Source organism: Anguilla rostrata, chromosome 17, assembly GCF_018555375.3.
Source record: "Anguilla rostrata isolate EN2019 chromosome 17, ASM1855537v3, whole genome shotgun sequence".
Taxonomy (NCBI): domain Eukaryota; kingdom Metazoa; phylum Chordata; class Actinopteri; order Anguilliformes; family Anguillidae; genus Anguilla; species Anguilla rostrata.
The window spans coordinates 22835665-22863606 of NC_057949.1; the positions used below are offsets into that span (position 1 = coordinate 22835665).

The 27942-nt window shown below is 45.1% G+C and overlaps 4 protein-coding genes across 9 annotated transcripts; 3 read left to right on the top strand and 1 right to left on the bottom strand.

Moving 5' to 3' along the window:
* Positions 1-293: 293 nt before the first annotated feature.
* LOC135243371 (thymidine kinase, cytosolic-like) lies at positions 294-5837 on the bottom strand. The gene is made up of 7 exons (XM_064315153.1): positions 5209-5837; positions 5095-5126; positions 4684-4797; positions 4448-4541; positions 4222-4311; positions 3665-3784; positions 294-1675 (listed from the first exon to the last, which is right to left on the bottom strand). Exons 1-7 carry the CDS (start codon positions 5272-5274, stop codon positions 1496-1498), a joined length of 696 nt encoding a protein of 231 aa, XP_064171223.1. The 5' UTR covers positions 5275-5837; the 3' UTR covers positions 294-1495.
* LOC135243370 (kynurenine formamidase-like) lies at positions 1639-11785 on the top strand. Of its 3 annotated transcripts, none has more exons than XM_064315151.1 (12): positions 1639-1777; positions 5860-5941; positions 6631-6721; positions 6958-7065; positions 7358-7406; positions 7671-7756; positions 8070-8142; positions 8276-8373; positions 9504-9582; positions 10105-10240; positions 10676-10780; positions 11163-11785. In XM_064315151.1, exons 2-12 carry the CDS (start codon positions 5930-5932, stop codon positions 11190-11192), a joined length of 867 nt encoding a protein of 288 aa, XP_064171221.1. In that variant the 5' UTR covers positions 1639-1777; positions 5860-5929; the 3' UTR covers positions 11193-11785. The 3 variants fall into 3 exon arrangements, with proteins under 3 accessions (XP_064171221.1, XP_064171222.1, XP_064171220.1); XM_064315152.1 differs by lacking the exon at positions 1639-1777 and adding an exon at positions 4385-4407; XM_064315150.1 differs by lacking the exon at positions 1639-1777 and adding an exon at positions 4656-4794.
* A 168-nt stretch (positions 11786-11953) lies between these two features.
* Positions 11954-20284, top strand: cant1a (calcium activated nucleotidase 1a). Of its 3 annotated transcripts, none has more exons than XM_064315147.1 (4): positions 11954-12114; positions 17817-18497; positions 18728-18931; positions 19393-20284. In XM_064315147.1, the coding sequence occupies exons 2-4, from the start codon at positions 17840-17842 to the stop codon at positions 19761-19763; spliced, it is 1233 nt and encodes a 410-aa protein (XP_064171217.1). In that variant the 5' UTR covers positions 11954-12114; positions 17817-17839; the 3' UTR covers positions 19764-20284. The 3 variants fall into 3 exon arrangements, with proteins under 3 accessions (XP_064171217.1, XP_064171216.1, XP_064171218.1); XM_064315146.1 differs by lacking the exon at positions 11954-12114 and adding an exon at positions 12176-13838; XM_064315148.1 differs by lacking the exon at positions 11954-12114 and adding an exon at positions 13880-16126.
* A 644-nt stretch (positions 20285-20928) lies between these two features.
* Positions 20929-26772, top strand: LOC135243367 (galectin-3-binding protein A-like). 2 transcript variants are annotated; one of them, XM_064315144.1, is made up of 6 exons: positions 20929-21180; positions 22456-22543; positions 23355-23546; positions 24283-24414; positions 24547-24820; positions 25388-26772. In XM_064315144.1, exons 2-6 carry the CDS (start codon positions 22480-22482, stop codon positions 26487-26489), a joined length of 1764 nt encoding a protein of 587 aa, XP_064171214.1. In that variant the 5' UTR covers positions 20929-21180; positions 22456-22479; the 3' UTR covers positions 26490-26772. The 2 variants fall into 2 exon arrangements, with proteins under 2 accessions (XP_064171214.1, XP_064171215.1); XM_064315145.1 differs by lacking the exon at positions 20929-21180 and adding an exon at positions 22236-22253.
* Positions 26773-27942: the final 1170 nt, after the last annotated feature.

Here is a 27942-nt window from a genome sequence, read left to right on the forward strand (position 1 = left end):
AGGTTTTACGAGCGGACACATCGGGTTCGATGTGCCAGACGTGCGCACATCTGCATGCATTCATTTACAGTAAATCAGTATGAATTTACACTGCTCATCTTTATAGTCTTCATAGTCTCATAAGCAACCGCAAAACCGTTTCCTGATCCACGGAAAATGTGGTCCAGAGACAATGCAACACTGGAACAGAAGCAAAAACAGAAATGCTGAAAAACGACAACAGCACAAAAGTGAGGAAGGAAATGTACTGCTGGCACACAAAACTGGAAGTAAGTAAAGCATGGGCAGCCACATAAAATAGTTCAATTCATTTTTATAAAAAGGATGTGTACACACACAAATACATTAAGTTTCTGATATTAAATCATTTCCTTTAAAAAAACATTACTTCAATACACTAAATATCAACAAATACATATAAACATCACTTGGTTTCATATCTCAAACTGCAGGTTGTTAGATTTTGTATATTAGCTGTGTAGTATCGTACTATGATTGTATGTAATAGCTTGTATGTAATAGCCATGATACTCCTAAAGCACCCATTTCTCTCACAGTAAACAGTGGCATTATGTCAACAGTCGAGTGACACAAGCAATTTCTTTCAGTGGGAGGCACTTAAACTAAACAAACAAAAAACACTGTAACTGGAAGGTTGTCTTAGCATTCACTGACAATTCTCTCCTACTAGAAATAAGACACATCAACACATATCATGTAGTGACACACGCATTTAACATTCTTCTGAAATGTTTCCTTTTTGCTTTGTCTTGATCGACAAATCTTGGTAATACATTAATGGGATAGTTCACTTTCTGGGTTTGTTTGCAAAATTATTTCGGTTTTAGTGCGTGTTTGCATATGACTACGACATCTTTGACATTATGGAGGTTTTTGACAAACAGGCAACTTCACAATGGCTGGTATAGTGGCTTTTGGGAGTTCATATTCTGAAGCAAGAAAATACATTTTAAGCAACTCCAAAGCAGCTATATATTTATAGTGATGTTATATCTCCAGAGGTTGCATGTGTAAAATTATATTTAATATTTTAGGTTGGAACCATTATTTATGGCCCAAGCAACATGAAACTGCTGTCCTCAAGGAAAGGAGTACCGGTACAATATAAAATATTTTCAGGTTTACAAATGTGAATAAATACTACAAAATCATATGTGCAACCTCTGAAAACATAACACTGCTGTTCAAGCTGCTTTGAAGTTGTATTATGTGTATTTTCTTGCCTTAGTCAAAGATCCCCAAATGCCCCTATACCAGCCACTGTAATGTGCCAGGTGGTCTTCATAAACATTTGTGATTATCTACAATATCACTTAACTGTATGGGACAATAAAATAACATACACTAAAGCTGAAGTAATTTCCTTTTTTTTTTTTTAAACCAGAAATTGAACTACTACCCATTTAAGCCGTTTCAAGTTTTAAGTTTAAAAATGTCAAAGTAAAAACAGTTAAAAAGGCCCAGGGGTCACAGGTTATGTTTGCAGTGTGGCAAACAGTACGCGGGACACGCCCGATGGAAGCCGGCTCCCCAGAAGGGCGTGCGGGGGAGCCTCCTCCCTCTCGGGGGTGCTGTTCTCCTTCCCTGATGTCAGGGCACTGTAACAGGCGCGGCACACGGCGTGGTACATGTCCGCACCCCCGATCACCTCCACCTGGACACAGGGAAGGCGAGGGAAGGGAAGGAGTCACATGGAGTAGGGGCCATGCACCTTCCCACCTTCCACCACAGCAGAAAGGAACAAGAGCTTCTTCAGGTAAAGTTACAACTCTCCACAGGTTAACTCTGGAGGCCAAACTGTTGATGGATTCTGTGCCATTTTCCGTCCTTATTTATTTATTCATTCCAGTGGTTTATTTGATCTTGATACATACAGTGAGCTCCATAATGTTTTGGACAAAGATTTTTTTTTCCTCCTTGATTTAGCCCTGTACTTCAGAACTATAGATCTGTATTCAAACAATTCACATGTAGTTATGTATAAAAAGTGCAGTAATGTCTACATGGTGAAACCAAAGTGTATAAAAATTATGGCTGGGACTATTTATTATTTATTGATAACGTTGTAAAATCGATGAGTAACATATTTTTTTGCATGCAAAAATAAATGTAATGCACCCCGATCACTTATTCAAGTACTCCAGTCCTGGTTTCCCCTAGTAACAGTTGACATACGCTGCTGTGATTGGCCTAGTGAGCCACGGTGTGACTGAGCGGTGAAACTAGTAGTCAGCATTCCAGTTCCTTTCAGGGACATGAATCCTTTGCCTCAGTCTTACAGTATATAATATGTAGAGACAGCGACACCAATCGAAACCTATGGGGAGCACATCAGAACCAGGAAGTACAATTTTTTTCGCTCAACAGACATGCTCAATTGTGTTCTTGGTCACATGCCTAAATCTCATGTAGGGTAGGATTGTGCAGAGGCTAAAATAAATAATAAATAAAAAATGAATATCTTTGTGTGGTAGGAAAAAATAATTTACCTCGGAAAAAGGTCCTAATATAATGCATGGTGTCAACATCCATTTTTGAGTGAAGTATTTTATTTTTGCTGTCAAAGATGAATGGACCCCAATGGGGAAACTGGCTTTTTGAGCGAAAATCAGACATGAGCAGGGGGCGACATTACACCTGGTGCTGGGGTTGAGAACTGAAAGCTGGCCCCTTGGTCTCAGTTCCCTTCTATGAAGATAAAGAGTGTAAAACTGAAATGTAAAACCACGATTTCAGCCAGCTATTTTACAACCTATTTGACCCCACTATATAACATCTGAACCGATAAAGCCACAAATCCGTAAGAAATTGTCTAATTAATGCGCTATTTTTAATAAAATAAAATAGCATATATATTATATTGTTCTAATCAACCCTTCTCATTATCTAATTGTTTTGTTGCTTCGGTCACACCAACGGGAGAGGCTCACAGAGCAAAGCACACCCTGCTAAAGCGGATTAATGCTGTTGTTGCCTAATGGCTACTACAGACAACAGCCCAATGGTGAGACTGGTTGAACAGGAGTAGCTGTAGCTTCAGCGAATGGCAAGTTCCCAATTTAACTTAATGAGAGTGGAACGAAAACAACCGAATCATGAAAAAATGTCTTTTTCCCAAACATTATGGAGCTCACTGTAAATAAATGGTTTTTGTGCACATTATTATATTTCTTTTTCCTCTTCCAAATAGGAATGACTAAATTATACTTGTCTGGCTGGGGATTTACTTAGCCAACTCCCATTGTCTGATCTTTTTTCTGAAATTGTGTTTCACCCCCGCCTCCATGTTCTCCAACTTAGGGGTCGCAATATATTAGCAGACAGTGATTTCACTCATTGCTTTTCCAATGCTCCCTCCCATGGAGGACCTGTGGCCAAATGACCTGCCGCACGCGTTCAGTTGGCTCAGGACACTCCCGCGACTACAGTGCGAACCGTGTGGACTCACTGCACACAAGGGTCGTGCTTCACGCAGCGGATGGCCCCGCGCGAATGACATTTTTTTTCTCAACAAAATCACGAGTTGCGGGCAGGGACCATGCCAGGCTCGGTAAAACCAGCTCTGTGGTGTTCAGACAGGCACTGGCAAACAGGGCAGCACATCAGCCGAAAAACAGGCGCTAGCCTGCCCGCGCGCTCTCACCTCTCGCTCCTTCCCCAGCCGCTTGGTGTAGGCGGCCTCCCCGAAGCACTGCGAGCAGACGGCGCTCAGTTTCACCACGCTCTCCGCCAGGGGCACTAGATTGAGGATGTTCCCATATGGCTGCAGGGAACAGAGGAGAGAGACAGCAGAGCACTATGAGAGTCACAATATCCAAAATTAGTTTTTTTTTTTTTTTTTTTAAATAAAATAAAAAGACTTAGATTAGCACAGAGCAAACACTGAACACTCTTTTACAAATGTATTTCCAAAATCTCTAATTGTACATTACATGTGGAGCAGTTAGACTGGGGATATTTTAAGTGAAATGTAGGCTACCTTTACATTTTAGGCATTTAAGAAGATGCTCTTATCCAGAGCGATTTACAGCTTACGTTCTTTGTATAATACACTGCCACACTAATTTATGCTGGTATTGTTGGTGTTTACTTGTGGAAATACAAGCTGTCTAAAATATATTTCCCCGATAGTTTGACTATAGTTCTGAATACTAAATATTAATACAAGCACATGCACACACTGTCAGCTAAAAACAGTACCTTTCTCTGATATGTACCATCCAATGCAGCCACGATGATAGTTTTGCCCATGTTTGCCATTTCCTCACAGAACTCCACAGTGTCCGGGAACTGCGATGGACCAAGCGAGAGATGTGCTTTTCAAATAACGAGGATCTCACACAGAATTTCTACATTGTGGAACTCACCACCCAATAAATCATAAATTTAATATTCATTTGATCACGAGAATTCAGGCAACACTTACAAACTGGCCCTCGTCGACGCCAATGACACACGCCTGCAGCGCTAGTGAATGCAAGTCATGGAGACGACTGGCTGACATAACTTCCATAGTGTACCTTCAGAGAGGGTGGCAAGTAAGCGGAATATAGAAATGAAACTGGTTTCCGCACTTACGACAAAACTACGTAATACAATGTCAACGCTCATGAAAGTCACATGAAATAAGCAATGGAATAAGCCCTCAACACGAATTCTTACTTGTCCTGGCGTGCGACACCTTTGTCCGAACAGCGATTGTCTTTGGCGTATTTTATCACCAAACAGCTGTACTGTGCAATCTGGAAGCGGCGAACTCTGCGCATTAACTCGGTACTGTACATTAAAGAGAACATTAATCAAATGCATCATATGGGGTAATATAATTGTCGTGCGTACAGTGGCATGTTCCAATAGCTTATAGCCTTAAGCTAACAAAAGTATGATGTTGCTACAAATGTAAATAAAGTAACGCTGAAATATCAATTAGAAATAAACAATGACAATTGTTAATATTTCGATAGTGTGGATGGCTAGCTGGCAAATATTATTTGTCTAAAAATCGCAACAAAGATTTTGGCGCGGTGTTTGAACTAGCTATCTTGCTGGGGGGAAAACACCGAGAGGTCTTACCTTTTCCCAGAAAACATTGGCCCGAAAATAACCTACAGTGAACACGAAGTGTAAAGTTAGACAGCAATCTCGAAACTGCTATCATGGTGATGAAAATATTAGCGGATTAACTACCTGAATCTGTCCTCTCTTTTTCCTAGGAGAATTTGGCCAAATCTGCGGCACGGTCAAGCAGTCCATAGTTCGGGCCACGCTTTCCAAAATGGTCAAATTTAATGTTTATGAATAATAATTTCTAAACAATCAACGTGTTTTCTGTTCATTAATTAGTCTGTTTGCTTACTGTGAGCTTAAACTATAGATAATATACGACTAACTGTGGCAACTGGATTCATTCAACTTGGCTATTTAACTAACAGGAAAACACGCCTTCGCCTTCAGCCAGCCCAATGGACTAGCCAATCTAAGATTGTGCTGCGCATGTCACAGTAGTTAAGGGAATATCACACTTTGTATGGTATTTGGTATTTTGAAACTCGATTAACGATGGTTACGTTTCATACGAAAAGCAGATTGTGACAATATGTAATATGTAATAAATAATGTACATTTTCCTCCAAGTCTCCCGGAACAAAACAACCATTGTATTTTCACAACTTGCTAAAGATAGTGAAATATAGGCCCACAGAAACTGACCGATGAGGTTTTCTTGGGTTGTTAACTCATCTTGGATTTCTACATCGAATTCAAAGTTGATTGGCTGCAACGTTGTGATGTTGGAATGTGTTCCCTGCTTATTGTGAAAACCTGTATTCCTGACCAAAGGTCTTGTTGGAGTTCCTGCCTAAGGTTCAGCTTTCTGCCGCTCAGAGCATATGTGGCACAGTAGAAGGAAATGGACCAAAATGTAAGGTTTGGGGTTTTTACTCTTCTGTCTATGCTGTAACTATTATCTCAGTATTTTCAGTATCTTTCTTAAATTAGCTATGATGATACTGATAATGATTACTTACCATTTTAATCACGTGTTTTCCATTATGTTTCTGAGACTAAAATGTGTAGTTTGATATGTTGTGCTTGTTGTCTTTTGATAGAATTGCCAATGAGTATTTGTAAATGAAAATACGAATACCATTGTGCAGATTAAAAGATAAGAATTCAAAATAATTGCTCCTTAATTTAATGCAATTCAACCAATGGTTCTGCACAATGTGATTTATCAGGTTGAAGTGTACTGTGTAACTGTTTTGATTAATAAACAAATAGCCAACAACCATACATATATGTTTATATGTATGGTTGTGTCTTTTCACTGGATATCACCACACTGTCCTGAGTGAAATCCGTTGCTTTGGTCTGCCAACAGAGGCCACGTTAAGCAAACTGCATACTACACTGGGTTTCTATGTACATGAAAATCAGACCTGGGTTAAATACATAGCTTGTCCGGTGTATTGGAACCTATAACATACTCTTTTGGTCCTATTGGCAGGCTCAGTTGCACCGGACATGATCAACAGAGCAAAGAAAAGTATTTGAATAAAAAACAAATACATATTTGACCCAGGACTGATGAAAATGTTTCCTTCATCACAGGAACTGGAGAGGCAGTATTCCCCTAGTCAGTGGTCGCACAGGATGACAGCTGATGATGTGATAAAGGCCCATGTGGCATTTGTCAAAGAAGGTCAGTCATTTTCACTGCATTGTAGTGCCACTATGCTAATTTGTTCTTGGCTTACTGATAAATTTGGGCCACTTTATACACTATAAGTATGACTCGTCTTAGTGATAAATTGAGTGATTGTTATAGGCGTTTTGGTAAAGGTTTCTCTGTGTTTATATTGCATTTAAAGAGTGGTCATGAAAGTAAATTGGGCAAAAGAAAAGCTAGTGTACTTCTATGTATGTGTGTGTGTGTAGGTACACAGAGGGCTTGTAATGTGGCTAAAACCATGCTGGATGTGCCATATGGAAAGGGAGATGGGGAGAAGATGGACATCTACCTGCCCACCACTGGCCCCTCTCAAGGTTGTGGCTCCTCACCAGAGAAAGGAGGGTTACAGTGCAGCATAAACTGGAATGATGCAGTATTGAACTTCCAGGCCAATTGGTTACTATTGCCCACCCAATAGGAACAAACATATCTCAAAGTCCTGCAGAATGTTTCCAACCACTTACAGTGAATGTTGTGTTCCAGGGCAAACCTGAATTACATTTTTTTTTGTGCTTCAGGCCTAGCTGGTAGTCAGCCCAGGTGATGCTGATTATGTTGACTGAGTAGAAGATCCATTTCACAGCATTTGCATCCTCTCTATTTCAGGTATTCCCTTAATTGTTTATATTCATGGAGGTTACTGGCAGTTTTTCAGGTATGCTCTCTATCTTTGGTCCTTTTAAAGATGGCATGAGATACTAAACCTCCAGGGCTGCCGTCAGGGTGGGACAGCCGAGTACATTGCTCTGGACTTTAAGGGGGGGTGGGGGTGGGGGTGGGGGGGGGGGCAATGGTCTCTGAACTTGCAGTCATATTAGATTGACAGACTTGTTTGGGTATTCAGATACAGTCCAAGTATGTCACTGTTTTATAGAACAAAGCTGATGATTTAATGTGGGTACTGATATGATTTTTGCAGCAAAGAGGAGTCAGGTTTCATTGCAGTGCCTCTGGTACAGAAGGGCGTGGCCGTGGCTGCTGTAGATTATGACATCGCCCCTAACGGTAGGCGTATTGATGTAGCAGGTGTTCTGTCAAATGCAAATTTGTGACTTGAGGACATCTCTCTCTCTCTCTCTCTCTCTCTCTCACTCTCTCTCACATGCTGACTCTCTATCTCTCACTCTCTCTCACTCTCTCTCTCTCTCACACACACATTTTTCAATTCCTCCTCCTCTTCCATAGTATTATTCCATTTTCTCTTACTTCCCTTGCACACAGACCCCTCCCCCACCACATCATCTTCTTTCTTGAATCTTTTTCCCATTCATGTCTCTCTGTCTTGCTTTCATTGAGATTTCTCTCCGTCTCTCACCAGGTAATATGGATTTGATGGTATCTCAGGTGCGGCGTAGCATTGTGTCCATTGTTCAGCAGTATTCCCACATCAGGTAAGGGAGGGCCCTTTGGCTGCCATTCAAAAGGCTGTTAGATACTCTGCAGGCCTGACTGGAACTGAATCCCAGTTGAAAGCCGCAGTGATCAGTTTCCGGTAATTGATAGTATTTTCTTACCTGTTCACAGTGGAGTATACCTGTGTGGGCACTCTGCAGGAGCTCACCTGGCTGCTATGGTCCTCTGTACCGATTGGTCCCAGCACGGCATTACACCTCAGATCAAAGGTGCCAAAGTAGTTCTTCCTTCACACACCTGTTCACGCAAAACACGTCATACATATCGGCCTTCACGTGGACATTCACAATCGAAGTCATGTTCACACATGTAATAGGACACACGCAGGCACATGTAGGCATTACACGTAAATATTCTGTGGCACACTAAGAAGTTCACACTAATACAGTAAGCCCCCAACAAGCACACAGTCACGTAGGCAAAACACACACACACACACACGTTTGCAGTATCACTCACTGTTGAGCTGAGTGGATCATGTCATAAGTTAGATTAAATTGCTTGCCTGTATTAAATTGGAATTAATGAAGCAGGTGGAATCCTATTGCTGCCATAGTGAACTAGAAGAGTGCACTCAGTAGAGTGCAGATCTCCACCAGACGTGTTAGCTTTGTTGATACAACAATAGAGGCTACACAATCAATGCAACCAGACAAATACAATATTACAAGTTTTTACCATGTGCCACTGAAAATCCCAAAAACGGCGATTCAGTGAAGTAACGCTAAAGGTGGTGACATGTTAGGTAATTTCATTCATATCAGCCACGATATGTTAGACAGAGTTATCGTTGACGTTATAGTCTGGCACTTTTGTTTCAAATCTGGACAGGAACAATTCCAAAAGACCAGCAATGTAAAATATCAATTTCAACGTGAAAATGCCAACAAAATAATTGCCGCAGATTCAAACATTAACGTACTCCGTTAGTTGGCGGATTATTTTGTTGGCATTTTAACGTTGAAATTGACATTTTACATCGCTGGTCTTTCATTCTTTCAAACGGAAGCAGTTGTTGATCACTTGCGGCCCCTACAGGCCGGTTAGGAGGAGTGAGGAGTTCGCACTCAATGTATTTCAATGGACAATGATGGAAATTAATTAAATTAATTCAAATAAAATACTTGTCGTTGAATGATTTGTAAAATATTCGAGAATTCAGGTCCTTGGCCTGCTGTCAGCATGCAGGCTGATCGGCCCAGTAGTATGTGAGATTAGCTGCGGACAGATACACAAACGCACACACACACACGCGCACGACCAAACGCATAATCTCCACCAGGCTCTCGCCTAGCGGAGATAATAATAATTAAGGGGCTCCCCCATCCCCTGTCCACAGGTGCTTTCCTCGTCAGTGGCATTTACGATCTTCTTCCCATCCTCTCCACCTACGTCAACGAACCCCTGAAGATGACCGAGTACGTACCTCTGACTCTCGGTTCACAAGCCGAGCGATGTAAGGAAAAAGGAGCGGTGTCATTCACTTGTATTTCTGCCATCACTAATGCCGTTGTAGCGTGTGCATTAAGTGTGTTCAACCTTTAATAGTTGCACTCAGCACAGTTAGGCAGGTGCACACTAAAATCAAGAGCTAATGATGGCACAGTTCACGTAGGCCTAAAGTCATATTTATTTACAATGAAGTAAGTGTCAGTGTCTGTCCTAATTAAGAAACCCTATAAGAAGTGATGCTCCCACCTGTGGCAGAAAATGGCTGAAATCCAAGTTTAATCCCCCTCCCCCCTTCCCTTTCCCCTTCCAAGACACATAGAAGATGCCAGTCCATCATTGGGCCATTACTCACAGTCCTATCATTTTAAGGTTGTTGGTGATATAGAGAATACAGTTGTTTTTGCAATGATGACACGTATTAATTGTGACGGTTATCAGCATTTGGTGATGATGCTGCCTTGCTTCCCTTGCTGCGTCTGTGTCCATAGGGAAGTGGCTCTGAGGAATAGCCCCAGCAGGCTAGTCCCCGAGTTGAAGCGGTCATCCTCTGCTTGTCACATTGTGGTTGCTGTGGGGCAGCATGACTCTCCAGAGTTCTGGAAGCAGTCCGATAACTTTTTCAAGGTCAGAAGTATGCAGTATGTGGAAGGGTCATAATTGTGCAGTATTAATAACTGTGCCGTATCTGTAATGAAATTTGCAGCTTGGAAAATCGAGGAGCCTTCTGTGACCATGAACAGCAGCTTTGGACATTAAGGCCACAAAAAATCACTTGTGTTCCGACACCATTTGCTCTTAACATCATGACCTCATAAACATGCCTCCAGCAGTATTTAGGCACCAGATAAAATTACAGTTCTTGGAAGCATTCACTTGGTGTTGGCACCCAGATTTACAGCCACCTGAGACTTCCAGTCACCATGCATTAGTGAGTACATTTCTGTGGTTAAAAGTTTGCCTTAGCTGTAACAGTCAGTTAGGATGTTTGGATTGCATCCTTTTGCGCATCAGCCACAGTTCCATTGCAGCATTCCAGAGTCTGTCCCTCTCTCCCTGCAGGCTTTGAAGTCCTCTGGACTAAAGGTGACCTTTGAGGATGTTCCCAATAAGGATCACTTCGATATCATTGAGCAGCTTGTGGATGAGGACTATCACCTTACACAGGTTGGTGTGATGATTTTCTTGACAATGCTCACAAGTTTAGTTTTGAGGCCACCAATTTAAATATCATTCTCACACCTCCCTGTGTTAAGAGCAAGTTAACACACCTTTTTTAACTCTGGCTTTGTAGCTATTTTGAATTGAATTCCAGAAATTCCATTTTTAGGAAAGTCTTTCATGTACAACAGATACAGAGAATAATGAGGTTAAGTAGTCAATAGCTACTGAAAATGTAAAAAAAAAAATGTAACTTTAAAGTTGGCCTTGTTGTAAATGGTCCTTTGTTCCGATATGGATCGTCAGCAAGCATGGCTTCAGCACAGGAAGTGCAAGGATACTTTCTGTTGTGTTTTTCATTTTCTATATATCTGTGTTTGTTCCTCAGCTCCTGCTCAAGATGATAAAGGAAAACTGAAGTGGTCTCACCCTCATGTGACCGCACATTTTCAGTTTTTTTCCCCACAAAAATATTAGGCAGATAATGATGATCAAGATGCAGGCCATTCTGTGCATCTTTATTGCTTATAAACAGGAGGTTATTGGCTTTACTTGCTGATTGAATAAGAGAGAGGCAATAGAAATGGAAAATTCAGGTCCAGGTAGTAAAAGTCCTCCTCAGTGTTTTGTTCCAATCACCTGAATTTGCTAATTAGCACTATTCTTCAGCCAGGAGGAATAAATGATTAATTAATTCAGTTGACTGAGTTCATTGGTGGAAGAGACACATGGCAAGACTGTTACATTTGAACACCTGGACTTTGCATATCTGCACAATATCATAATATTTGGTATCATGATCTAATATTACTGTGACATATGAAAATGTGTTAAAAGCAATCAATAAATAAAATACTTGTGCTGAGAATACCACAAAAATCTGCAGACACTGTGCCCCCCTTGGGACTCTGTTTGACACCCCTGTTTTAGAGTATCATAACGAAGATATCCTATTCACAACCTTTGTGACATGATGCATCAGAAATAAGAATGTACATAAATGAATAAATCGAAATAAATACTGAAACAAATAAATGCAGAAATACCCTTTGGATTCCTCAACATGCACAGTAGAGGCTGTTTCCCGTTACTTCCTCAGCCTCACCGCCTAACCCCTCTCTAGGCCCTCACTAGTTCCTTTACACGCTCTATGGTTCAACCAGACAAAAACTGAAACATGACGCGATGACGTCGTGGCGTACATGCGCCAGAAGGACGGGGATGGACAGTAACGTATAGCTGCTTCCCTGTCGCGATGCAGACAGAGGACCCAGGGTAGAGAACAAATGTTAGTTTGGCCTTAAAATCACACTGTGACCGGCGAGGACTCGCACGTCTCAGTAAGTATCTCTAGAATAAACCAGCGAAGGGCATCGCTTGGTTCTCTGCCCGTGATAAAGCCAGCAGCGTATCATCTAAATTAGCTTGCCCAGCTAACTTTACAGCTGAATGTCAGCCAATTGGCTAGCTAGCTAATTAGCAAATGCGAATTAAGCAACTGTCTTTTCCCACAAGAAGCAAAATAACTTAAATCGCCTACTTGCTAGATAGCGTTAGCTACCTAGACTACCTGTGTCCATGTCGGACCGATCAGTAGCTATCATTTAGCTAGCCGTCTAAGCCGCATACGAAGTTAGCCTATGTGAGCCGAGAGGGCTTGTCCTAGCTATAGAACTAGCCAGGTTGCTCAGCAACGTTAGCTAAATAGTGCGGTATTTAGTGTGTTACTTTGTTTGCGCTGCACTTGAGGTCAGTCAGTATTATACTTTCCGAACATTAATGTTGGTAGCCAAAGAAGCAATGGTAGACGCCAGCAGCGTGCGACAACCGTTCGTGCATTGGCAGCACAGACATTACGGTAGTTCTGAGTTATGACGTTTGCTTGCTGTCTAACTAGTGCTCTCCACTTGGATACTTCTTAGCTAACTGCAGCATAGTTCTGTATAAACATAACGTTAGCTACAGCAGTCGCAGATCCAGTTATGCTGATGGTGCGTGCGATCAAGGGAACGAACTAATCAATAGTGGGGACTAACGTGAACGGTGTAGTCCCGACGAGCCAAAGATACGATGTCGACAGCTGAAATTTTGCTGTACTCATTATCTAGTAATATATCTAACTAGCTATTGGTCACTTTAGCTGTACACGGGTCATGTAGTTGCTGCTGTAAAATTAGAGAAAAAAGACTAAGGTTACTAGAAAAAAGTAGTAAGTTAGCTACTATATATGTATTCCGCTGGCTCTATTTAATGTTACCTTGTGAGCAATCACATGGTTGAATCTTATTTGTAACTGGCTGGGGGCCTTGACCAGGGAATAAAAATGAGTTACACTAGACACTACACGAAGTCCTGAATAAAATAAAAGTCAATAACGAATGAGCAAAGGAAGTGATTTTACAACGTAGTGAACAGTAGGTCTACACAGTGCATACAGACATACATGTGTATGGCAGTACAATGGTCCTTTCTCAACGGGCAAGGGTTAAATAGCCCTCCTTCCAAACTGGAGGAGGTCCAGATAGTCGTCACTTGGGACAGACTGTATGTGGAAAGCCTGACTGACGCACCCCCTAAATGTTGCCCCACCATGTGCCTTTCTTCAAACCCAGTTGTTAAACACTTTTTTTCCTATTGCAGTAAACGCGCTGAGCACTGCATACATTTAAGCAAAGATATAGTGTCTGCACTGGGGATTTCACAATTTCAGTGTGTTTTGATAGATGTGTGTGTGTGTGTGTGTGTGTGTGTGTGTGTACTATTTTCTTTATTCTGACCGGAGCAATGTTCTCCAGTGGTTGCACTGAATGCCATAGGCCGTGGTGTTGTTTGCTGGTTTTAAATGCCCCTTTGGACTTGCGGTTAATCAGTAGTAATCCTCCCCGTGCAGAGAGTTTACTGCCGGGTATTATTCAACCTTAGTCATACCTAGAATTCCATTTCTTTGCTGCCGCCTGAAAGGAAAAGTTCCTATCAGTCTTTGATGCTTTGAGTGGCGGTCGCGTGCGGTTGGGAGGTGGGAAGATGCCGGCCGTCCAGCTGGCCGCGAGGAAGAGAAGAAAGGGTAGGCTAAATAACGGCTCACTGCTGGTTTCAGCGGTGGAACCGCCTGTCCCAAGTCTGAAAGTGGGAGAGAGGTGAGAGGGAGAGCACTGGCTAGCCGATCCTCCTTTCTTTCTTCCCCCTTGAGAATCCTGCTTCACCTCAGGCATGCTGAGAGGGGACTGGTAATTGGTACTGGGTGGGCGGCTCTGGGTCTCTGTGTTGTAGGTTTATGAGCACCTGGGGCATTTTATGCAGGTACAAGCACAAAGAAACACTTCACAGTGTCTTGTCTGTACATATATTTTTGCCTTGCTTTATTAAAATTGTAAGTTAGCATGGCTACATTTACATTTTCAGCTCCAGTTAAAGAGTAACCAGTATGGTAAACGGGTGGTAATGTATCGCTAAGTTTCAGTTACCTCATCTTCACTCAGATGCGTGCCTCACTGAACAGTAACAAAGAGCAAAGTAGCAGTCGGATTATAATGAAGTCATGAGAGCTGTAAAGCGCTACCATAAAGATCTGCGCATTTGATGTACAGTAAAATAGATTACAGCATGATCACTGTAATCTGAGAAGCATCTGTGGTGTCCTGTGAGTATGAGGGTAATGTTGCCATGCCGACATCAGTAGATCTATTGAAGGATCTTAACTGTTCTGAAAATTCTCAGGTCAGTTTTATGAATACTTGTGTTACCCAGTCTTTTACAATTTTGCTTGCTTCTGTTTTTTCAAATACGTTGGTCCTCAAATAGTGTTCCCCACTCCAACTGTACATGAGCTGTAAATCAACAGTGTTTGGCAGTAAGTTCGAAAAAACAGCTGATGCAAGTCACCTGAGGCTGCCAATTGATGGGGTGGGGGGGCGACATAGCTCAGGAGGTAAGAGTGGTTGTCTGGCAGTCGGAGGGTTGTCGGTTCAATCCCCCGCCCTGGGCGTGTCGAAGTGTCCCTGAGCAAGACACCTAACCCCAAATTGTGTGTGTGTGTGAATGGGTGAATGAGACGCGTCAATTGTAAAGTGCTTTGGATAAAAGCGCTATATAAATTCAGCCCATATAAATTCAGCCCATTCACCATTTACCAATTGACGGGTACTTTGTGAGTTAGACCACCCCCCCCTCCCAGCCCCTGTCTTTTATGACCTCATAAAGGGCAGTGGGACTCACTGAAAAGAGCCATTGACTGGCGTGGGGAAGGGTGGGAGGAGAAGGCTCAGGACCAGTCGTACAGGCCAGAAGGATGTGTCCTTACTAGATTGCACCTCAGGGTCACGCTGAGATTCTGTTTCACTGCATGTGTGCGTGTGTGTGTGTGTGTGCATATGCGTGTGTGCGTTACCATGGCAAAACAAATAAGGCCTACTTCAGCCTTCAGTCGGTGGAAAGGGCGTCTGAGAAACACTGTGGCATCAAAGAGGGCCTCAGACCGTGTGCTGAAGGTTTGCCAGGGCAATGACTCTGCTCAGGGTTGGCTGCACACTTTCCTTTCAAGAATGCATGCAGCTTGCTTTAGTATTACCACTGTTTGTTTTTATTGTGGATTATTATGATTTACTTGGGACATGTGCTTATCCAGGTTGGTCTTCACGGCTTAACCTTCATAGCAGCCCTCCTGCTACTCAGAGTAATCCAACGTTGGCAAACTTGCTAAAAAGTGCAATGACTGTGCCCCTTCAGCTGTAGGGGCTTAGAGCCTGCAGCTCCTTTATTGACTACCAACCTGAGGCGGTCGTGGACCCGGCTCTGGCCGAGGTCTGGCGCTCCCACCTCACTCTTGCACGGTTGCTCTGGCAACCTGCCGAAGAAGGCGTGGAATGGAATTCGTCAGGTGTGGTTGTCACACTGCCATTTCCTGCTGTACCTGTTCATGCACCCTGTCCCTCTGTGTGCCTAAACCAGTCCCACGGTCCACGTCAGCACTGCACACCTGTTCCACTCTGACGGACACCTACACCGCTTACATTTACTCCTGCACCTCTCTGCCTTAACACAGACTTTCCTCTGACTCTGTCACTTAACACTTTCTTCTTTCTGCCTTAAACACTTACTCCACTCTGGGTTTACACTTACAGCTCACTCACTCAAGACTTAACTATTTCTGACTTAACACTTGCAACTCTGACTTGGCATACGCATATCTGGCTTAATATACAGCAGCCTGGTTTAACACGTAGATTCCTGTCTTAACTGGAGCACTCTGCTCTGTACCTGTCCATTTTCTACGCAACTGTATTGTTTGGATTTTTCATCATAACTCTCAACCATTCCAAAGGCGGACCACGTCCCAAGGATCGCTGTGTTCTGGTAGGTCCGGGTCTGGTAGACCCCGCAGGCCTCGCGGTCTGTCGGCAGGGGGTTTGGAATGCATGAGAGTGTTTCGGGAAGTCTAGAGTTGAGTATTTAAAGGGGCTGTATGTCCTCTCTTAAGTCCCCTACAGCTTGAGGATAAGTGGTTTCAAAATGGTGGGCTAATTTTAAACAGTAGGCTACTTACTCATTTTCATGTAGACTTGCGGATCGCCTTCCTGTGTGAAACGTTGATTCTAAATGACTGTGCTGATATGACTGCTCATTTGAACTATATATCAGTCGTTTCATTGGTAACTTGTAACTTAAAATCACACTGCTTGATTATGAGTTATTGTAATTTTAGTTACAGACAAGGTTTTGGGTCATTATTTGAAGCTAAGTGTGCCACCGAGATATTGTCTTTTTAATTGTACAGGACAGTCAGCGCGCTTCAGTAAATATTTATCCGTGTTTAATCTGCTGGTCTGAGTGCCAAGTGCCTCCACTGCCTCACACATGCGCACATATCCCACCCCTGCATAAATATTGACTGCTTGCAGAGAGACTTGATTTGCGTCCATTCGCAGTTCAAGTAGGAATATGAATGGTTTGTTGGTACAGGGGTCTAAGGTTGCCCTGAATTAAAAACTGAAAAAGTACCATAGAGTAGGGCTGGGCGATATATTGCAGTGATAATTACCGCGTGCAATAACGGTCTTTGCCACTGTATGGCGTATCACCTTTCATTTGTCGTCTTCTTTTTAATTACACCTGAAGCGTTACTAAACAGCTAAAGAGGCTGTGTAAAATGCTTCTGGAGAAAAACGTAACCGCTGTTACCTACTGGGTGTGGACAACCAAGACAGCCAATCAGCAGCAAGGCCGCACTGCTTCCGTGTGATCATGTGTGTTTTTGCCGATCGCGCGGAAGCTGCAAGGCCTTGCTGGCTGTCTTACGGTCAAGCAATAGGTGACGTTTTTTTTTCTTTCCGGGGAGTGTTTCACGCGGCCTCCAAAAGTGTGAATCGCATCAGGTATAATTAAAGAGAAAAAGACAAAAAGAAAGGCGGTACGCCACACAGTGGCGATGATCGTTATCGCACGTGATAATGATCACTGCGATATGTCGCCCAGCCCTACCATAGAGTAGAATAATATGAATGACACCCTATGGATGAACATGTGTGTGTGTGTACTGTATGTGCGTGTTGGGAAACACTGTGGTGCAGGCAAGCTTCACAGTGGTAGGAGGGGAGTGATCCAGTATTGGCTATTAACACATTACTGTATGTATCTAATATAATCGGTCTCTGTCTACCCTTCTTGTTCTCTTCCTGTATTTCTCTCTTATTTATTTTTATTTATCTTTATAGATGGCGTGTGCTGTAGAGTAGTAGTCATGTGAGTTGGTGATATTACAGGCTGTGGAGTTTGGCAAACTCTTTTTGCTTCATAAATTGACTTCTGTAGCCATGTGACTTCTTTTTCCTTGCTTAGTTTATTTCTCCCCTTTCCCACCCCTCTTTCAGTTTCATTTTCTCCCTTCTCATTCTTCCTCTTTCACACTCACTCTCCCTCTTCCCTCCTCTTTTTCACCCTCCCCTCTCTGCCCTCTGACCCAGCTGCGGTGGGCTGTAATACCCAGTCCGGCCAGTAGAGGTCAGCGGGCAGCGTCTCAGTGCCGTGTTTGCGTTCTCTCTGGCAGGCGTTTCCGCGGCTCCCCGTCCCATGTTGGTAGCGCCAGGCTCTGCACAGTCGGGCCAGAATGAGTCGATGACATCACTGCGCATCTCGGCGGGGGGCCTTCCGGTGCTTTCCTCCATGACCAGCGGCATGGACTCGCGCGTCCGCCTCCGCTGGCGCGCCATCGCGGCCGCCGCCGCCGCCCTGTCCGTCTTCCTCCTGCTCTACCTGCACTGGACTTCGGCCAACGCCGGGCCCCGCCCGCCCAACGGCAACGGCCTCGGCGGGCGGGCGGGCTGGGGGGAGGCGGGGCCGGAGGGAGGGGCGCGCTACAACGACACGTACCCCCTGACGTCGCCCGTGCGCACGGCGCAGGGCGTCCGCTACCGCATCGGCGTGATCGCTGACCTGGACACGGCATCGCACGACCCCAAGGGCCACACCTGGTTCAGCTACCTGCGACGGGGACACCTGCTGGTGTCGGAGAGCGGCGACCAGGTGTCGGTGGAGTGGGACCCGGAGCGGACGGTGCTGGAGAGCCACCTGGCGGAAAAGGGGCGGGGCATGGAGCTGTCGGAGCTGGTGGCCTTCAACGGGCACCTGTACAGCGTGGACGACCGCACGGGCGTGGTCTACCGCATAGAGGGCAGCAAGGCCGTACCCTGGGTCATCCTGCCCGACGGAGATGGCTCCGTCTCCAAAGGTCAGCGGCGTCAGGGGTCACCTGTGTATGGTTCCCTCATCTCCTCTGAGAACTTCTCCCCCTCACTCTACCTCTCTCCTTTTTGTAATCTATCAGTTCATTAATTGATTAACTATGCATGGAGACAGCTTTGCATCTGAGTTTAAAGGAAGAACGTTGAAAAACGGGCTGCCTGCATTTCCCATGATGCCCCAGTGAGGAGGAGCATGACCTCTTTCCCTCCCTCCCAGGGTTCAAAGCGGAGTGGCTGGCGGTGAAGGACGAGCACCTGTACGTGGGCGGGCTCGGGAAGGAGTGGACCACCACCACGGGGGAGTTCGTCAACGACAACCCGGAGTGGGTGAAGGTGGTGGGTTTCCGTGGCGACGTGAGGCACGAGAACTGGGTGCCGCAGTACACCTCCCTGCGAGACGCGGCCGGGATCAAGCCCCCCGGTGAGGCCCGGGCCGAGGGTCCGCCCCCGCCCTTTCCCCTGCGCGCTCTCCCTCTCCCCTTTTCAGCTCTGGATCCTTCCCTCACTTCCATCCCTCTTTCTCTTGTGTGTTCCCACCCTTCTTTTCTCTCTCCTTCTTTTCCCTCACGTTTTTCTTTCTCTGCTGCTCTTTTTTCATCACGCTCTCTCAGCCCATTCTCCCCTACTCTTTCACTTCACTCTCTTTCCACATTGCCTTTTTTCATTCACTACATTCATTTGGCAGACGCTTTTATCCAAAGCGACTGTACAAGAGTACATATCATGGTCATTGGACAACCACAAAACACAGGTTCAATAAGGTACAAATTTGCATGGGTTCACAAAGTACATACAGTCATTCCCTCATTCTCCCTCTCATTTACTCCTCTCTCTCTCTCTCTCTCTCTCTCTCTCTCTCTCTCTCTCCCCCTCTCTCTCCAGGTTATCTGATCCACGAGTCGGCCGCCTGGAGTGACACTCTGCAGCGCTGGTTCTTCCTCCCGCGCCGCGCCAGCTCCGAGCGCTACGACGAGACGGCGGACGAGCGCCGCGGCACCAACCTGGTGCTCAGCTGCTCGCCCAGCTTCCGCGACATCACCGCCAGCCGGGTCGGCCCGCTGGACCCCACCCACGGCTTCTCCTCCTTCAAGTTCGTCCCCGACACCGACGACCAGATCGTCCTGGCCCTCAAGTCCGAGGAGGACGCGGGCAGGATCGCCACCTACATCCTGGCCTTCACGCTGGACGGGCGCATCCTCCTCCCCGAGACCAAGATCGGGGACGTCAAGTACGAGGGGCTGGAGTTCATCTAGAGGGACGGGGGGCGGCTGTCTCCGGGGCGCCATCTTCAGTCTCCTTTTGCTTCCACGGCGTGACACCATCTTGTGACATCACCCCCCCCTGCCCCAGCCTGCTCTCTGTGAGGAGGGGAGATGGCTCCACCCCTCTCAGCCCCCCAGTCTACAGTTGTCCTCTTGCACAGCCGGGTTCTGCGGTCTCTCATTGCACTGTTTAAAAAAAATAATTTAAAAAACTCTCTGCTGACGAATGTAAAAAGAACAAAACATAATGAATAACTGGCCAGCCAGTCTGAAGGAAGTACTGTGCCTCCAAACTAACACACTGAACACCAGTCAGATGGACCCATAAAACTATCATGTACTGTACTTTCAGAAACTACGAATAGACTATCAATTGCTAGCTGTTTCTGTGTCATTTAATGTTGTTTTTATTTTATTTTATTCATACCAGATACATCGCCTCATGATTTAAATGTGAAGTGTTTTTGGGTTTGGTGGTTTATTTTCCAGTAAAAAATTATTTGTAAAAAGTTTGCAAGTGTTGACGAGTCTCGCTGAACCATTGCACTTCTCTCCTTGTATACACGGAAAACCCCCGAGTCATCAAATGAAGACAGTCATGATAAAACAGTACGATTAATGCTGCTTGCGCTATCTCTGTAAGCATGTCACACTGGGTTGGCCTTTGTAGCCGTGACACCAACTTGTTCCCCAACGTCGGCTTTCCAGCAATACAAAACACTAACACTGCAAGCCTTCGTTTTACACAATGCTGATCCAATCGGATGTTTTGCAGCTGAGCATTGTCTCTTTATCAAACCTGCTGACTCCCTGTCAGCACACTAAACAGTCTGCTTTCTTTTGGAGGTCTGATAAGGAGTGCGTGGCCTCCATTATGCAATAAAAATGTGTGTGTGTGTGTGTGTGTGTGTGTGTCTACAAAGAAGGGATGACCACTTCTGTTCCACACAGAATGAATAATGCTCGATTATCATTAAGAAACTTAAATCAGTAAATCCATTATCTGGCCTCAAATCAACAGATAATATGGAAGTAGTAACCTCCATATCTGTTATATTATGTGTTATGACTATTTTATCTATTTTTAAGGGCAGCGAAATCACGGAATAAACCGGTAATGAAGGAACGGGCTGAATTATGTATTGTGTAGGTGCATTCTTGTGTAATGACGATCAAGTTCTGACGTGATTCAAAAAGAGATAATATCAAGTTTTTGCAGGTCAGCATGACATACGATGAAAGGCGAAAAATATGGGATTTCAACAAAAACGAAACTTAAACCGCGGCTTTATCCAGAAACAGGACATTGGAAGAAAGAAAAAGTTTCACAGCCCTGCATAAAAAGGGTTACCAAACAGAAACGACTTCAGTGTCTCGAGGATTGCGACCCTCTTCGTTGACCACAGAGGTGAGATATTACTTCGCTTGCACAGTTCGAATAAAAATGGAAGTATCTTCATTTTGCACGGGTTTTTACAGCAGCCACGTGCTAGACTGAGAAGCACTGTATGAGACGGTGACACGTGAGCTTTTTGCGGCAAATCTATATTATATGGTCTGATGCTGGGTTTTTTTTTTTTTTGGGGAAAACGATTGCAACCTCTGAATAGCATTTAATGTCAACTGAAGAATGATGTATCCTTTTAATAATAATAGCCTTTTATGTAGTACCTTTCATACTTTAAAATACAGTTCAAAGTGCTTTCTAAAGATAGTGAAATAAACTATTATAAAGTAAAACATAGTATGCACTGAATGACCAAAGATATATAAAAACAAGGTTAAAAACATAAATATAAAAGTATATATTTTATTAAAATGGTAAAAACCAACGAGTAAACAAAAAACGTTTTAAATGAGAAAAATCTTGTTGAAGGTAAGATTTAAATTTAAAAAAATAGCCTTGAACGTTTTCTTAAACCTGTAGGCTACAGCAGTTGCCTGACTTCTAAGGTTGCAATATGTCAGAGATAGCTCTGCACACATGAAGAATACATATTGCACATTCAAATCCTAGGAATTTAAATAAGTCGGATCGGCCAATGCTTCAATTTTAAGTAGCCTAAAATGCTGTGTGACAAACAGACTCTTTTACGAGGTCACATTCTTAAAATCAATTCGATTATTATAAATGATGTGTAATCATAAAGGTTCTATTGGCAGTGTGGTCACCTGGTCACTGAAACTAAACTTATTTTGTGAAAAATGAAGAGTTCAATGACAGAGCAAAGGGCAGATGACCAACCGCCATTATACCAGAATAATTTAAAGTACAAGGTTGTGTTAGAACTTGACCGCATGTTTTCAACAGCCTTAGTTGGTCAAGGTATTGGCTGTCTAAAACCAGTATGCACAGTGGCTCCTCAGTACTGAATTTGAAAACCACCGGTCTGGTGGCTGTTCTGGAACTGAGCTGCAGTAGAGGATCATCATCACAGATGTCTCCTTTAGTTAATTGTGTGAGGTTTTAAATTGGTGATGGTGGGTTTGTAAATGTTGCGTTTTCACCTATTTGAATTGTTTGTGTCCCACAGTCAAGGCCTAGGTCATGAGTGTCTCTCCTGCAAGGATTTTCACTGTACTCGGGTTCGGGTGGTTTGACACAATGCAAAAAAAAAAAGAAATTACACAAAATCGCCTTACAATAAACAACAAGATTCGTTTCCCTTTGGCTTCTCGACAGTTTCCCCCCTGAAGGCTTCGGAAAATGCTGACTCTTGGAATCGCTTCCCTTTCGTGGCTGATGATGATGTCCGTCCGTCTGTCTGCGGGTAAGTTCCGGAGGACGCTCGACGCCTATCCTCGCGTTTGCACTTTTTTCCCCACGGGGAGCATTTCCACTGTTATAATTTATGAGCGGTGCGCGCATATAATAACAGCTTATGCTAATTTCATTGGAATAATTAACGGTTGAAACAGTTATATCTACTACAGTTTCCTTTTTTAACCACCCTCAAACCACAGTAGCCACAAAAAAACAAATTTTATGCACTGAGAGCACGTGATGAAAACAATGACTGGGGATTCATTTTCGCACTAAACAGCTGGAATGGCCTGATGGCGCTTGTTTCTGCAAGTCTGGTCAGGACTTATGCCTGCTGAGCTTATTTGGTCAGTGCAGAACTCACGTTATGCTTAAGTTGCAGAAATACCGGATAAATGTGTGCACGCGTGCATTAAAATTTACAATAATTTTCTTTATAAAAAGGCTACATAAATGGGAACATTTTCATGTAGATGTGTATACACCACTTTTTACACAAGTATTCACATTTAACAAGTTGCTGAATATTGAAAGTACGTATGAACATAGAAAATGCTCCTTTTTAAAGAAATAAAACAAGGATAATTAAACAAATGCAAATTCAGAAGGAATAATGCTCACCTTCTTATCAAATCATTTCAAGGCATTTCTTTCGAAGTCACCCGCGAAGAGCAGATAAAAGTTATCTCAAAATGAAAGTATGTTGGCTGGTGCAGTCTGCTGACGGTGCAAGCTTTACCACACCCCCAGGTGTGTGTGTGGGGGGGGGGGGGGTGGAAGAACCATTCTGACGACCCGCCCTTCCTCCTTCCTTCCAGCGGCTCGGGAGGGGGACTTACGGCTGGTGGGGGGCACGCGGTCCTCGGAGGGCCGGGTGGAGGTGTACCACGGGGGGCAGTGGGGGACTGTGTGCGATGACGGCTGGGACATGACCGAGGCGCAGGTGGTGTGTCGCCAGCTCCGTTTCCCCGGTGCTCAGTCCGTCGTCACAGGAGGGACCTACGGGCCAGGTGAGCAACCTGAGTGACTGATCCCCATTCCTGCCGGCCCTGACTCTCAATGCTGCATCTATCTTCTGTGTGTACCAATCCCCATTCCTCCTGGCCCTGTCAATGCTGCATCTATCTACTTCTGTGTGTACCAATCCCCATTCCTCCTGGCCCTGTCAATGCTGCATCTATCTTCTGTGTGTACCAATCCCCATTCCTCCTGGCCCTGTCAATGCTGCATCTATCTACTGTGTGCACCAATCCCCATTCCTCCTGGCCCTGTCAATGCTGCATCTATCTACTCCTGTGTGTACCAATCCCCATTCCTCCTGGCCCTGTCAATGCTGCATCTATCTACTGTGTGTACCAATCCCCATTCCTCCTGGCCCTGTCGATGCTGCATCTATCTACTCCTGTGTGTACCAATCCCCATTCCTCCTGGCCCTGTCAATGCTGCATCTATCTTCTGTGTGTACCAATCCCCATTCCTCCTGCCCCTGTTGATGCTGCATCTATCTACTCCTGTGTGTACCAATCCCCATTCCTCCTGCCCCTGTCAATGCTGCATCTATCTACTCCTGTGTGTACCAATCCCCATTCCTCCTGCCCCTGTCGATGCTGAATCTATCTACTGTGTGCACCAATCCCCATTCCTCCTGGCCCTGACTGTCTGTGCTGCATGTATCCACTGTGTGTATCACTTCCCATTCCTCTGGGCCCTGACTGTCAGTGCTGTGTCTGTGCCTGCTCTTCTCAGGGTCTGGCAAGATTTGGCTGGATGACCTGGACTGCAAGGGAACAGAGCCCTCCCTGTCCAGCTGCCCCTTTAAAGGCTGGGGCATTACAGACTGCTCACACGCAGAGGACGCGGGCGTCATCTGTGAGAAAAGTAAGATTTTTCTACCCGCGCCTGTGAACACTGCACAAAGGGACCACTAGGGCAGAGAGAGAGACTGTGAGTGATTTCAAACTGTGAATGATTTCAACGTCTTGAGTGTGAAACGTGGTACATCTCCCACAGAGGTGGCCGTGAAGGATGACCGCCTGTTCCCCCTGGACCACAGCCTGAGCCTTTCGGGGGAACTGGGGGCGCTGTTCGACAGCAAGCGGGACTGCGACCTCACCGTCGTGGTGCTGAGCCCCGAGGAAGAAGTTGGAGAGAACACTTCCTGCGTCCACAGCCTGGTTCTGTCCCTCAGCACTGAGCCCTCCTTCTCCCTCCAGGCCCTCCAGGCTGGAAACCTCACCATCAACGTTAGCCAGGACTGCCGCAGCTACGTCTCGCAGTTCCTCAGGTCAGGTGACCCCGCCGGCCGCCATCCAGTCAGTCGCTGTTTCTCACATAAAGTCGATGGAATGGTGTTTTTGTTTTTTTCTGGCCTATTTATGACCGTTATATAGTGCACATCAGTCAGATTAGTATACATTTGCACACTCACACACAAAAGCTGAAAAAGATTTCAGAATGCATATTGAACTACACACCTTGGGATGGAAATGTGTGGTACACGTTGGAAATGCTGCCCGACATATTGGTCTGCTTTAGTGTTATACAATAGTGAAATAAAAAACACTGATTAAATTAAGCTGTTAACTTTATTTTTTTACTTTTTAAAAGTCCTAGTTACAACCAGCATGCTTTATATTATATTTGTGTTATAAGGTGAAAGGCTTAATACACGGGTAAGTATATCTTAAACAAATAATAATCAAGCAACCTGACACCACTCATCACCCTCACTTCATTCCTCACTTAAAAAAAAAAAGTTGTTTTCCTGTGGGCTATGTCACCCGTGCCCGTGACATGCAGCTAATCCACAGCCCACCGTACTAATTTGCATGGTGTCACCCTGGGCTTCCAGGTACCTGTACACCCGCGAGATCGACATCTCGGCCTCGTCTGCCCAGTGCTTGCACAAGCTGGCCTCCGATTTCGGGATGAAGCGCCTGCAGGAGGATGCGGGCCGGCTTTTTGGCCTCCTGCTCCCATGGGACAGCACCTTCCACACCCAGGCGTCTCTGTACAAGTACTCGGTCCAGACGGGCGACCTGGCCCTGCAGGAGACCTGCCTCCAGTACCTGGCCTGGAACTGCGAGGCGCTGGTCTCCTCCCCGGCCTGGCCCACGCTGTCCCGGGACGCCCTGGAGGCCCTCCTGTCCCGGTCGGATTTGGCGGTGCCGGACGAGGCCTTCCTGCTGCGGGCGCTGGAGAGCTGGGTGCGGGACGGGCGCGGCTCCCCGGGGCTGGGGGACGAGGCCGCCCTCCTGCGTCTCATCCGCTTCCCCATGATCCCGCCGGCAGAGCTCTACGACCTCCCGTTCACCTCCGACCTCTACGGCCGCCACGGGGAGCTGGTCCGCTCGGGGATGCTGCGGGGGTTCCAGTTCCACGCCCTCTCGCTGGCCCAGCTCAGGAAACGCCTGAACGACAGCGACGACGAGTACCTCCCCCGAATCTACACCGCCAACCCCTGGAGCCTGGACGTCAACTCCACCGCCGTCTCCAGAGGTAGCCGCCGAGAGAGACGCTACAACTCCAGGAATCCCTACGGGGGATACAACTACGAGAGTTACGAGACAGTGTACTATAGCATAGACCACACCTTCTCCACGCCGGTCCACACCAGCGCGGTTCTCCGGGACAAAAAGGTCAGCTGGGCCGCCAACGTCTTTAAGACCCAGGAGGAGTGCTCCAGCAGCACGGTGCAGTGCGAGACCGTGCCGGCAGTCAGGCTGAGGAGCCAGAGCAGCCTGAGCGACTACCAGAGCTCCATCCGCTTCACCAACCGCCTCCTGGTAACCTGCGGCAACAGCAGCGGCGGCGAAGGGGGCTACGTCTTCCATGTCCGGGACTTCAAGGACAACCTGGCCCTCATCCCCACCAACAATCGCACGGGCCAGGCCTACCCCTGCTACGAGGACTCGTACATCTACCGCTTTGTGGTGCGCCCCGAGTACATTTGACCCGCCCCCCACCCCCCCCCACCCCACCCCGCCTTTTCCACCATCACCTGATCAGCAGCCAGTGGCATCCAAATCATTTTATTATGTTTACGTACTAGCGTTTCATTAATAGCTTTCGATTTCTGAATCAGTAGTGCGAAAGTAGTAGTTGTAAATTTTTTCTGTGATCTCCCCCAGTATGTACAATTTCGGGTCGGTATTCACTGGAATTTGCCAAGATTTCATCCAAATTTATGCGAGTGGATAAAAAATGTTAAATAAACTTTTTTTTTTGTCATTTGAATTTTGATGTCTTATTCCTGTATGCTTATTCATGCATTTTTTTTGTCATTGACTTAGCCTCAAGTCTGTACATTTTGTTTCAGTAATGAGATTATTTTCTTGCACTGGCCCAAGATGACATATGGTGGAGCACATAGCATGTAGATAATGCTAATAGCACTTTTGCTCCCTTTTTTAAACCTATTTTTGGAGAATTTTTGGCACAGCTGATCTACCTGGTGAGTATGCACTTACTCATTCTAGTAAATGTTTGGTTACTTCTTTTTTTGCATAGTGTCCATTTATACAGCTGGAAATGATTAAAAAAATAAGATAAAGATTGACAAGAAACATAGGTTGATAACCTTACTCAAGGCAGCATCCAACCTGGGTATCAAACTTACAACCTTTCCATTACAAGGCCAGATATTAAGCCATTAATGCCTTACAGGTGTTGCACTCATTCACTAACTGATCTGGGAATGCTATTAGGCAGGTCTGCCACTATTGCTCACATATACTACTCAAGTGGATACACTTACGTGCTGTTTCATTTCACATTCCTTGGGTTAAGAACATCTGTTAAATGACTAATGTAAGGCAGGTTTGTGTGGTGTTTTTCAGCAGCTAATTCGGCTAGTGATTCGCCAGCCACTAGAGGGCACTTACCACCTTGATCGCCAGCATGAAGGAAACATCAAACGTGTCTATGGTCTTTAACAGATGAGGCGAGCAATGAAGTGAAGTCTGAGCTTAGGGCAGGTGGAGAGTTTTAAAATGGGTGTGAGATGAGAATGTTCAATACTGGGAACAGGGTGTCAAAGGAAAATCACAGTGAAGCCAGAATTGGACATCTGTCGCCATGACAGCAGCCTCATTGTCTGTTTTTAGCTGGTGTATTTTCCACTTTAGTTTGATTTGAAAGCAACAAAATGGTATATCAGTGTTATAGCTGGGTACAGAACAGGTTACCACAGCGGCAAGGGATCTTGAGTAGCAGCCAACGCAAACAGCAAGGTGACACGTAATGACCAGAAATCACTCATTTTAATAACTGACTAAAAGATGTATGCGATTCGCACACGCTGAGGATCATATGAATTTGTCACAGAGTTACAGAGGCCCAAGGTCAGAGATCATGCATAAAAGTATTTGCTCATTTTGCTAGGGACATTCATTCTAATTCATATTT

Excerpts from the sequence above, each read along its gene's own strand:
- LOC135243370 (XM_064315151.1), top strand. Across the intron at positions 6,722-6,957 it reads TGTGGCATTTGTCAAAGAAG|GTACACAGAGGGCTTGTAAT; the intron begins GTCAGTCATTTT and ends GTGTGTGTGTAG. Across the intron at positions 7,066-7,357 it reads CACCACTGGCCCCTCTCAAG|GTATTCCCTTAATTGTTTAT; the intron begins GTTGTGGCTCCT and ends TCTCTATTTCAG.
- cant1a (XM_064315146.1), top strand. The coding sequence starts at position 13,799 with ATGCCGGCCGTCCAGCTGGCCGCGAGGAAGAGAAGAAAGG. Across the intron at positions 13,839-17,816 it reads CGCGAGGAAGAGAAGAAAGG|GCGTTTCCGCGGCTCCCCGT; the intron begins GTAGGCTAAATA and ends TCTCTCTGGCAG. Across the intron at positions 18,932-19,392 it reads GGCCGGGATCAAGCCCCCCG|GTTATCTGATCCACGAGTCG; the intron begins GTGAGGCCCGGG and ends CTCTCTCTCCAG.
- LOC135243367 (XM_064315144.1), top strand. The coding sequence starts at position 22,480 with ATGCTGACTCTTGGAATCGCTTCCCTTTCGTGGCTGATGATGATGTCC. Across the intron at positions 23,547-24,282 it reads AGGAGGGACCTACGGGCCAG|GGTCTGGCAAGATTTGGCTG; the intron begins GTGAGCAACCTG and ends TGCTCTTCTCAG. Across the intron at positions 24,415-24,546 it reads GGGCGTCATCTGTGAGAAAA|AGGTGGCCGTGAAGGATGAC; the intron begins GTAAGATTTTTC and ends CATCTCCCACAG.
- LOC135243371 (XM_064315153.1), bottom strand. The coding sequence starts at position 5,274 with ATGGACTGCTTGACCGTGCCGCAGATTTGGCCAAATTCTCCTAGGAAA. Across the intron at positions 3,785-4,221 it reads ATGGTACATATCAGAGAAAG|CCATATGGGAACATCCTCAA; the intron begins GTACTGTTTTTA and ends TGTTCCCTGCAG. Across the intron at positions 1,676-3,664 it reads GGCTGGGGAAGGAGCGAGAG|GTGGAGGTGATCGGGGGTGC; the intron begins GTGAGAGCGCGC and ends CCCTGTGTCCAG.